The sequence below is a fragment of the Staurois parvus genome, unplaced genomic scaffold (genome assembly GCF_062004578.1).
Source record: "Staurois parvus isolate SC_StPar_1 unplaced genomic scaffold, SC_StPar_1.0 ptg000682l, whole genome shotgun sequence".
In the NCBI taxonomy this organism is placed as follows: Eukaryota; Metazoa; Chordata; class Amphibia; order Anura; family Ranidae; genus Staurois; species Staurois parvus.
Window position 1 is genome coordinate 3,136,474 of NW_028318478.1, and position 12,384 is coordinate 3,148,857.

General features: G+C 39.9%; 1 protein-coding gene across 1 annotated transcript in view; it reads right to left on the minus strand.

The window, feature by feature from the left end:
- The window catches only part of LOC149447542 (uncharacterized), a 41,076-nt gene that overhangs the window by 17,247 nt on the left and 11,445 nt on the right, over positions 1-12,384 (minus strand). The window contains exons 3-4 of the mRNA XM_089652415.1: positions 5,749-5,928; positions 903-957 (exon numbers count right to left, since the gene is read on the minus strand). Of these exons, the coding sequence (XP_089508541.1) occupies positions 903-957; positions 5,749-5,928 (235 nt within the window). The remainder of the gene's footprint in view (positions 1-902; positions 958-5,748; positions 5,929-12,384) is intronic.

The following is a 12,384-nucleotide window of genomic DNA, read 5'->3' on the forward strand; positions in this document are numbered from 1 at the left end:
TCCGATAAATCTTTAATCCAGATGATTGATTTTTTATTTCCTTTTATTTCCTGTCCCAAATGCTAAATTATTTTGGATATAAATATGCAAATGATTCTTATAGCAGTTATGTAGAATGTAGTTATTCCGGCTTTTAATCTATTTACTTGAAAAGGTAAGATATTAAATATGTACGTTGCCCGTACAGAGCAAAGCAATAGGTCTGTTTTTTCCCCTTATCCCCAGCTGCATGTACTTACCTTTCCTTTAATACCTCACACTCCATTTAGCATTGAAGGTCAAATGTCATGTAATTTTAGTATGGAGAAGCTTGCAATCGACTCCATATGACTGTACTATCAATCAGTCAGCACTCTCACCCAAGTTTAAATCCCTGTGTAAGCGTCAACTCAAGTGAGTTTACAGGGAGAGGAATCATTGAGCATCATTGTGTGACTCAGTTTACATTATTATTATTATACAGTATTTATATAGCGCCAAAGGGTATGCTCAGCGCTGTACAGTAGCAGGGGGACAGAACATGAGACAAGACAGTAACAATACAATACACGAGGGGTTTGAGGGCCCTGCTCTTTCGAGTTTACAATCTAGAAGGGGCTACATGGGGCTTTCATTTCATTCCCTACTGTACATATGTGATCAAAAATAAAAGGTAGGTATCATACACTGACTTTTTAATTATTAAGAATTAACCTATTAAATTAACAATTAATTTATTTACAAAAACAAATTCAGAAACTAACAGGAATAGTCAGAATTTTACTGATTTGGCTTCAGCAAATTAACACTTAGTTAGGTTTATTTTGACTACTGACATTGGCCATTGGCACGTTATAATATACACTTTTTAAATTAAATACACCTCTTAAGTTTACATGGAATTAAAAAAATATTTATCTTACCTTTTAGTTCTGTTATTTTCTCCTCTTTTAAGGATATAGTCTTTAGAAGGTCTTGCTGCAGGAATAAAAAATATACATATATTAATCTATAAAATCTAATCTATTAAATAGTAGTACCCATTTATGCCTGCTTTTATTTCAAAAAGCTATAACAATTCATTGAACATGAGTTATAAAAAAATGAATTTTTAGAGTGCACAGCTTTCTTACAACCAGCAGGTGTCATTGTTTTAAATGTTATATGGATAGTTATTAGTGTCCTGCGTATGAAGTAATATTTTGTATGAAAATAATACTTAACCACCTGACCTGGAAGGTTTTGCCCCCTTTATGACCAGGGCATTTTTTTGTTTAGCACTGAGCTACTTCAACTGCTAATTGTGCGGTCATGTGACACCCAAATTATTTTTTTTCATTCAGATAGATTTCTCTTTTGGTGGTATTTGATCACTGCTGTTTTTTTTTTTTTTTTTAATTATATAAACAAAAAAAGACCAAAAATTATGAAAAAAAAACCCCAATATTTTCTAATTTTGTTAGAAAACATATCCAATAAAATAAAATTTCTTCATACATTTATGCCCAAATGTATTCTGCTACGTCTTTGGTAAAAATCTGTAAATTAATTGGTTTACATGAAAGTTATAGCGTTTACAAATGGCGGTATAGCTAATGGGATTTTTTTTTCTAGTAGTAACGGTGGCAATCAGTAACTTTTAGCGGGACTGCGGCTGACATTTTGACACTGGGGGGCACTAACTTGGTGTCACTAACACCCCAGTGACACCAATACAGTGATCAGTGCTAAAAAGAAGCTCTAACACTGTACTAATGACACTGGGCAGGAAGGGGTTAATGTGACGGGTTCTGCAAGTATGCTGGTTTTACCATATACCAGCCATTATATCTGGTGAGTTAGTTTGGTGATGATCAGCTAAGATGGTGGATTGGATCGAGCACACACACAAGAAGATTGTTCCAATTTTTTCCTTTGTGGTCTTTTTTTTTTCCAAGGTGGTTTTCAGAAGAATTTTTATTCATTTATAAGTCTTTACACAAGACACTTTATTGGAGTCAATACAACTGACGTTTATAGACAAATTTTGTATATATTTTTTATTTTATTATTATATTTTTGGGACTAATAAGAAGTACACATTATTTTCAGATTTTTGATGGATTGTTGATGTTTATACAGCACTTGTCACTTTGTATTTTTGTACACTTGTAAGTGTATGCAAAGTTATATAATCAGAGCGAGCGCCCAACATTTGTTACCATACTGGAATATATGAAGATATAGACGCTGTACTAGTAATGGCAGGAATCAGGGGCTTATATTGTGACTGTGACAGTGTGGTGGCAAACTGGCACTAACAGATACTGGCTGGGAAGGACACTAACTGAATGACACCGACGTTGCTAGTGACACCAATACAGTGATCAGTGATAATACTGTACACTATACTAATAACACTGGCTGGGAAGGAGTTAACATCAAGGGGCAATCAAGGGATTAACTGTGTGCCTAACAAGTAATATTTTACTTACATTCTGGCTGCTTTTTCTCCCTGTCAATCTCAGGGAGAAGCAACAGGCAGATCACTGTTTTGTGTACAGAGTTCTGTGTGTTGGGAAACACAGAACTCTGTGCTGTGATTGTCCACAGTTGATTAGCAGGTATACAGCCAAAATCATTGGTTGAAATCTGCTTACCATCTCATGTGTCCAGTCACAGCACAGGAAAACCTGGTAACAGGTTGCAACGTACATTGCCTAGCTTGTAACTGCCGCCAACCCGCACTGCATGTACTGTGGGCTGTAAGCTTTTAAAGTATATGTGAACCCTTACCTTGTAAAACAAACTTTTCTCTTTAACCACCTAACCCTCAGGCCAAGTGACATTTTTGTCATACATGTAAAAATCTGCATTTTTTGCTAGAAAATTACTTAGAACTCCCAAACATTATATATTTTTTAAGCAGAGGCCCTAGAGAATAAAGTGGTGGGTACTGCAGTTTTTTATGTCACACAATATTTGTGCAGTGTTTATTCAAACACAATTTTTGTTTAAATACGCTGTAATGAATTTTAATGCACAAAACAGAATATAATACCCAATTGTTTGATAAAATATAAAATATAAAAGATGATGTTACGTCAAGTAAATAGATACATAACATGTCATATTTTAGAACTGCGTACACCCGTTGAATGGTGACAAACTAGGGTACTTAAAAATCTCTATAGGCAATGCTTTAAAAGCAGCACTGACACCATTACAGGTTACCAGTCTAGAGTTACACAGGAGGTCTGGTGCTAGAATTATTGCTCTCGCTATACCATTCGTGGTGACATCTCACATTTGTGGTGAAAATACCATGCACTTTAAAAAAAAGTTTTAATTATTTATTTTATTATCATTTTTTTTTCTCACTTTTATTGCTATCACAAAGGATGAACAACATCCCTTATGATAGCATAGGCAGTGACAGGTTCTCTTTACTTTGACATCTGAAGTCAGATCTCTCCTCTGCCCTTAAAAGTATCTGATCAAACCAAGATTGGTGTGATCAGATGCTTTTACAAGCTGGTAATGGCTTCCTTATATCTGAGCGAAACCAGAAGTAACAAAGTCTTCGTCGCTTCTGGTTTCTTAGACAATAGAGATTGTAGCACTACCCCCTTAGAAGTCGCTAGAAGATTTTGGGTCCCCTATAGTCCTGCACAGCCAGGCATCACGCATTTCCACAAAAGTTTGCATCCAGAGTCAGAAATCAGCCCTTGAGCTTCTGTTTTGTTGTTTTTGAGAGGATTTGAACTGGCATAGAGTTCGGGGTAAACAGAATGCCCAAGAGTACTGATAAACTGAGGAAAACTTCCTGGAACTATTTACAAGCCTTCTCTGCAGCACAGTCTTTGTTGGAGAGCTAGCCAGCATCTCCTTAGTGTACCACCCCAAACCCTAGATGAATTTCTCCGCTTCACCCAGCAATTTGGAGGTATCCCTGAACAAGGGATCTGGTTCCTGTCACTTTAAGAGGTAAATAGTCACTGATAGATAGCTAATTTGGTTTTCCAGTGCATCTTCTCCTATTTGCCCAGGGTTTGTAGGTGTACTCACTCAGATCCTCTCCTGCACCGCATGTGGGTTGGTGGCTGCTACCAGGCCTATCAGCTGGGCTGCTTCTTCCCTGCCATACAGGTGGTCCTCAGGGGGCCTGTGAGCTCTGAGCTGTCCTCCTTTCCAGCTCCAGGCTTGCAGGTAGGCCCATTCCACTGGGCCTCCTCTCACCCTCCTTCCTTCATTCTCACATCTTCCACCAGAACTCTCTATCCAACTCTGCACACTCCCCTCTCCAACTCTCCTGCAACTGAGCAGGCTCCAACACTTTTAAGGGTGTCCAGCCCCTTGCCAACCTCTTGTTGGGGATTGGCTAGGATCCCTCAAAAGTGAAACCAGCCACTCCTCAGATCCACCCACTACCTCTAAGTTCTTCCTTCAAAAGCCCTAGAGCAGGGGGAAATTCCAGAGGGGCTGGTCTGCAAAACCTCTCAGTCCTGACCACAATTTGACCCCTCTCTGGCTATTACACCTGGGCTGCCACTCAGCCCCTGTCTAACCATTGGAGTCTAGCTCCCCCTAGCTAAACTAGGAGGGTGCTACAAGATGATCAGGGAATTTATAGTCCTCAGTCATCTCTATGGTAATCTGGTAGAAGCGCCGGCTTCAGTCTTGGGCTCCCTGGTGGAACGAGAGAGACCTTGAAAGCAGTGCCTTAAGTGCTAGCTGCTGCTATATATTTGTATGAGCGCTCGTCTGTATACTTTGATTATAAAAAATGAAATCTGACTATTCAACAGATATGCTGCCTACAAAAGGTAAATTTATCATGGATCTTTGTCCACTGATGTCAGGTTGTTAGTGCTTAGTACTGCAACTTGGGTCTGGTTGCAATTGTTAATTTTTTGTCTTTTTTAATCATTTTTATTGGTTATAGAAGGGTATAACAGCAAGCACATCCACGCAGGGGCTAAAACATCTGATAGCTATAACAAACATGAGAAGTATATGGTCAAAATGATGCAGTAATAAACTTACAGGGCCTATTTAAGGCATTATTTAAAGGCATCTCATTACCCTAGAATTATAGGTCGCCGATGCAGACCATTGTTTGGCCAGGTAGTCCAGACAGAAGAAAGTGAAGAGAAAGAGAGGAAGAGGAGAAGGGAAGGTTATAGGGAAAACTGGTATAGGAGGATTAAAGAAACTAGCATTTTCTGAAGAAAAAGTCAGCAGTAGAACCCTTAATGTTCTATGATTACAGATTTACTTTAAAGGATAAGTTAACCTTATTCACCATATTCAGGGTGTAACATGCAGCAAGTTACTATTGTAGCAGCCCCCCCCCCCCCCATCTCCCATTGTGACAGCAGGCCGGGCATCTTCTCCCCGCACCTACTGTCACAATTTAAAAAAAGCAGCAATGCAGGGCTCCACTCACCCGGCCATGTCATTCATTCACAGAATTCTGTGAATGGGAGAACTATTACTACCCTCAGTCATTGCAGCTTGTAGTTCTCATTGAATTACCAGGGTGCTGGTGAGCGAGGTATGATGTATTGACAGACAGCTGAACTGACAGTTTGCAGGATCCTGAGAATGCACCCTGAATCTGCTGATCGTGGGTGCAATACTTTGCAGCCTCCCAGTGAAAAAAATAATAAATGCACATTTTTGTACCTGCAAACAGATGTGCATTTTTTTTTTTTACAAAGGTGAACTTATCCCTTAAGCTGATCTCATTCACATAGCTAAATAGACTATGGTCCCCCAAATATTTACCTTATCCCTTTCAAAATTTGTATCTTGCTGATTTGATTGAAACTCATGCATATCTTTTAACCTCTTCCTCTCTTGGATGGCACCTTCTAGTTTCAACTCTAATTGGGCTGCCTTGTGTTGAATAATTGATTTCTCTGATGCAGAATGTTGTGTTTGCCTTTCCAGAATGGCCACATCTGTCTGAAAAAGAACAAATGAAGTATTAATAAAAGAACAGAAGTGTCTCAAAGCACAAAAAACATTATGTAGTAATTTTCTATGTTCAATAAATCTCTTATTGGTTTCAAAAATAGTAGATATCTGCAAAAGGTTTAAATCCAAATATCATTCACAATTATTTTTCAGAACATGATTATATCATATGCACATTAACAGTAAGTGCAAGCAATGGTACATATGGCATCACAGAAAAAGACTATCAACCTAACTTATGCCATGTGTCACAGGCATAAACAATAATGGGGACAGGGAATAGTGGAAAGGGAAAGAAGATCAAGTAGCAAAGGTTCCGAATCTTCCTCACCCTCAGAGGATCCCCTAAGAACCAATTGATACCAATGATATAATAAAGATAAACAGGGATGGGAAGAGAAAAAAAAACACAAGGTGGGGTAGAGCGAAGAAAGAAAGGATGAAGAAAAGAAAGGGGAAGGAAGGCATTCAGTAGAAATAGGAGCCAATCCAAGGTCCATTGTGTAGTATTTTTATTGAGATAATAAAAGGGTTAATGCACTCAAAAATAATTGAAAGAATCAGCTTCTCAAGTTATGTGAGCGATTCTCAGAACTCAGTAAGCGATACCAGTGGCTGTGCCCCTTACAGGCTAGGGACTCGCAGCCCCCTTTGAAATTCAGCTTAGCTTGTTGCAGACTACATGCAAAGATATCTCCTCTCCCCTGTAGAACTACTCCCAGCTCCACAGTCTGCAGACACTAACAGCCCTCTTTTGCTGCTCTGAAGAACAAGGACAAGGATAAAGGATTAAGCATAGCACTGTCCTTTAAAAGCTTGCTACAGGTTGCAGTCTCTCCCCTTGAAAAATCCCTGGGTGTGCTGACGTACTCACTCTGCCCTCCTTGCTCCAACTGCTCGCAGGCCTTGATCCTGTTCATACCATACTGCTGAATGGTCCCTCCTGAGCCAGACCAAGGGGACCCCTCCCAGGCCACTGACAGTCTCCTCAGCACTCCATCTTCCACCTGACTCCCATGCCAGCCTGACTCTCCCATATTTATGGACTGGTCCACCACTCTACCAGGGCCTAGGATTGGTAAGACTCCCACAAACAAGCAGATTTGTTCTCCACCTCTTCGGCCCACTGGTTTCTGGAAGGTTCCAATGGTCCTCCAGAACCAGGTGGAGGCAATAGAGTCCCAACATGTTAAGGCATCCAGCTTGACCTGCAGTAACCCGACCTTAAAGCGGAGTTCCACTCACTCTGTAAAAAAATACTGTAAAAACTGTAGCTGCTGACTTTTAAAAAACAGCCACTCACCTGTCCCACAATCCTGCGTTGCCCCCGCCGTAGCCTGTTTCACCGGCCGTCCTGTATTCCAGGTGCTGGCATCTTCAGTGTGGGCACCCGGCTGTGACAGCTTGTGCCCACTGCACATGCGCAAGTAGCGCTGCACTTCCTGAATGGCCCCGTCATCTTCTGGGACCTGTCATGTGTCCCACAAGACTACGGGGAGGGAGGGTAGGAGGACAACTTCTGCTTCCGATCGCCTAGGCGATCACAGCGGAAGTGGGAGCAGGTACCTGTCAAATTCAGGTACCCGTTCCCCCCGCTCCCCAAAGGTGCCAATCCTTAATGGGGAGCGGGGAACCAATCTTTAAAGCGGAACTTCCCCTTTTGGGTGGAACTCCGCTTTAATAACAGCCTCACACAGTTACTATTCACAATAGATTTGACTAGAAAAATGTATATATATATATATATATATATATATATATATTTATATATATAGTAGAATAACACCATGAATTGGCTAGACTATCTGTTTGTTAATGTAAAAGTTCAGACACTCTATAACTATACAATGGGTCAAAGATAGAGTTTATTGTATTTTAGCCTACCTTTAGCTTAGTGGATAATACATTTAAGGGTGAGGCCTCTAAGCACATTACTTTGAATACTGGTGATATTTTTATAACTGCTTCACCTTTGCTAGTGTTGACCTATGTATGTACTGGTGCCTGAGTTCCTCATAGACTAGCACTAATTATCTTGTGTTAATAAGGAGAATGTTCCTCTATATGAGTGAGCTAGGAAATGTGGTTTAGACAAGAAGAGTTTCCTAAAGCTTGCCAAACAGTAGTAGAATCTCTTTTGAAAACATTTGGAATGTTCATTTGTTTTCCTAATGGTTAACAAGGACACATTGACACTCGCTTGCAACCTCATAGATGAGGAAATTTGAGGACTATTACTTGACCAAAGAAACTTCCAACAGTTTAAGGATAAGTTCACCTTTTATCAAAAAATAATAAATGCACATTTTTTTGCAGGTAAAAAATGTGCATTTATTATTTTTTGTTTCTGGAGCCTCTAAAGCATTGCACCAGCAATCAGCACATCGCTGGTGCCATGCAGGTCTCCCTCTGACCTGTCAGTGTATCTGCCTGCTCATAAATCCTGTACAGGAAAGCAGATACTTATTGACAGGGAGGCTCAATGAACTACCACAGAACTGTAGAATGCCGTGGTAGTTCATTGAAAACTACAGTCTAACAACCGCAAAGGCTGTTGGAAATTGTAATTTCCCATTCACAGAACACTGTGAATGAGTGACGCGGTCGGGCGGGCTGCGCTTTTTAAAAATTCTAACAGCTAGCAGGGGAGAGAAAATCCCCCGCAGGCTGTCAAAATGTGTATCAGGCGGGGGCCAGTCTGTTCGTAACATGTTACACCCCGAATCTGAGTACCTTTTCCTAATCGATATACAGCTGTCAGATGACCCAGCTTTTTCCCAGTCTGTTTACAAGGAAACAGTGGCAGGAGGAGCTTCTAGTCCTCTGCTGCTGCTAACATGTTAAAAAAAAATCCTTTGGAATATAGAGTAAAATAAATAATTAATATCAATAACTGTTTTAAATTGTCATACAAATATATATTTGAAATCAATTTTTGTGGCAACTACATGGTGTGGGCGGATTTCTGCCAGTCTCAGTCTGTGTCTGTGTAAAGGCAGAAATCCGTGTCTGTGTAAAGGATCCAAAATCGTACATGAAAAGTCTATACATTGATGTGGCAATGGACCAAAAATGAATTGCAGTTGAATGAAAATTCTTTGAGTCGATTGGGTTCATTTACTAAAAGCAAATAAGCTATTCACTTTTCAGGGGAGGTTGTACTTTGCAAGCGAATTATCCCAAGAGTTTAGTGAATGTGATGAAAATTCACTCTGCAAAGAATACGCAATCACGTGCAAAGAAAATTAAAAGAAAGATGTTTGCTTGCCCATCATTGGATAATGGTCATCATCTGAGCATTCACTGAGCTCTAGGATTTCCCTTGCAAAGTGAACTGTTGCTTTTCCTTTAGTAAATCAACCCCAAAGACAGGTACATCAAATAATGTGTTGAAGACACTTTTATGAACTGTTGCTCGAAATTCTAACAGTGTATGGCTATCTTAAGGTTATTTCTGACCAAAGCCAAGTATCAATTCTAAAGTAATGAGCAGAGATGTTGTCAGGAACACAGTCAAGGTTACAGCAAGTAGAGCATTAGCGAGGTTAGTACAAGCAAGCGGTTAGATCCAGGGAATCCAGTACAGCAGAGGCAGGAATGAACAGAACCAGAGAGATCATGCTTAGAAATTATACAAGGATCAGTCAGACAGTGGGCAGGAATCAGAAGTCAGATACAGATACAGTAAGAGACCACTACAAAGAAACACAGGACTAGCAATTTGGCAATGATAGGGCAGGCTGAACAGGACAGCAAAAAAAAAAAAAGGGATAACAGGATCACATAGAAGCTCACCTTTATGACAGTAATCTCACTCTGGTGGGGTCTTTTTTTTTGAACAATCAGAATGTGTGCACCCATGCATGTACAGAACTCCACTAAATAATTAAATAAGACAGGTGTGTATAGTGCCAGGATAGCAGCAGGAGCCACAGCCAGCCAGCAGAATTTACGTAGATCAGGGGTCACAGCATTATGAACTGTAAGCCTCAACAAAAGGACCAGCTGACCCGAATTTAAAACCCAGATAAATGCTTAACACCCAACAAATGGGTGAACAGGTCTTAGATGCCAAGCGCCAATAGTAGTGAATTATTCAACCTAACATGCCAGAATCAAAATCTATTTTGCTGGCATCCCAAGTTTTTAAATGAAGAAAGGCCCTCATACCACCATAGAATAAGGCACATATGGTACTAAATCTGTGTGCCTGCTGACCTTTCACCCCATGTGTCCTGAATATGGTTATCCACTGAGCTTTGACAATCACACTTGGTAAGTTCTCAGATATTATGATGACAGAAGTTTTGTGTAAAATGACTTACGCATGAACTAATCTTTTTACTACACTGATAGGGATTGAAGTCCTGGCCTCCACAGTATGCTTTGAAACAGGGTCAGTGCTCCCCATTTTTTAGATGTTGAACTGGTAGCATTGACCCTTGATCATGTTGGTGCTTTTGTGGGGTTACCACACGTTTTCTGGGATGCATTGCAAGTGTTAAAGAGCAGTAGAGTATCCAAATGTACTGCATACATAATTACTCTGATTGGTAGATTATGATTGGGGCATATTGGGGTATGTTCAAAGCCATTGGTATTGAAGTATGTTCAAAGGAGCATGACTGCATGGGACCAGGCTCTGTAACATAATTATCATAGAGCCCCTTGGTTACACTAGCTCAATTTTATAGGCAGTCCCATAAAACCTCTGCTGTTTATGAAAGTATGCACAACTTCTACAGCATGCTATTTACATACATATCATTCTAACAATGCTATGTATACATTCATTTGAACTAAATGTATTTTTCAAATGCTATCACTTAATAGTTTGGTGGACTTTGGGTGTATGGCATGCTCTCCAAATAACATAAAGTATCTTGGGAGTACGCTGTTTGTCCTGTTTCTCTTCCTAGTTCCCTGGTCAATTTTACTAGCACTTCCCGAAATCCAGGACTTGATCTGCATGATCTTAAGCAATGTCTGCAAGTACCATTGAGAGATACAATGTAACGACATTACGCTGCATTTACCCTGGTTCATTAATGGGCAAATCAAAGTGGTGAGCTTTGATTTTGCTTATAATGTCTGTTAAAGCAGCCTCACAGGTCAAAAAAAAAAAGTAAAACAAAAATGTCTCCTATTTTCCCCTGTTTGAGCCCTTGGTTAACCCTAAACAGCCCAAATTAGGATCTCACTTATCTCACTTATCATCACCTCTCCCCTTTGTTTTTTTGTTTTTTTAGTTCATTTTATTGTGTCACATTGAAAAAAGTGTAAGATTTTATGCCTGTAGGTTACATTTACTGTAAAATAAAAATAAATTGTAAGACAATATTGTAAAAAGAAAGCTTTGCCTCCCCCCAAAAAATAAAAAAACAATATATTTTAACTTTGTTAAAGGTTATAGCGATATTAAGTGGGCATTAATGGAAGTATAAAACATTCTATGGTCCATGAGGAGTATATATGTGCAAGAGCTGAAGTGGTTAAATTGAAATTAAAATTCATACTTAAAGTGGTTTTTCATCCTATGGACATAAATTAAAAGTCAGCAGCTACAATTACTGTAGGTAATGCCTTTTAATAATAAGACACTTTCCTGTCTAGGGATCCAGCATTGTCCTCACCCGGGCCAGTTCTTCGTCAGTCTTCGGGTCCCCGGTGCCACCACGTTTTCCTTGAGAAGCCGGCTGTGACTGCTTGTGGCTTCAAATCTTGCTTCCCACTGCACATGCATGAGCTGTGCTGCATTTTGTAAATGGTCCTGCAGCATTCTGGGACCTGTGATCTGTTCCGGAAGGCTGCAGGTGAAGGGGGGGCAATATACGCCCAAATTGCCTAGGCAATCCAGGCAGAAGTGAGAAGGGGTACCTGTCAAAACCAGGTACCTGCTCCCTCCCCCCTAAAAAAAACTAAGTGGCAAAAGTGGGAGGGGGAGGGGGAGGCAGAAAAGCAGAACTTCCCCTTTTGGGTGAAGTTTCGCTTTAAAATTAATCAGCCTTACTTTATCATATTTTAGTTTCAGTTGATGAGTAACTCCTTCTTGATATTAAAAAAACTGCTGATCCCCAGCTACCAGCTCTCTGGCTACCATTCATTACTGCAGAGCTAATATTTTTTGATTAAAAATGCCTGCTCCACTATCCAAATATTATGCTTAAAGAGACATCAACTTAAAAAAATTGCTGGAGAAAAAGCAAAAATACCAAGTATCTTAAATGCTTACTTGCAGAATTGTTTGTCTAGTTTGTGTCCAGGGGAAGCAAGTAACACATTTTGAGGTGTATACCTCCTTTCTCAAGACTTGAGAAAAAGGTATACATATACCCCTGGCCACTCACTGAACAATGCTGCTTAAACCAAGGCTGTGAAAGCCTCAAGAACAACTCCTAAGCCCCATTAGTGGCCATGGGGGTGGTCTACAGTTATACTATTTTC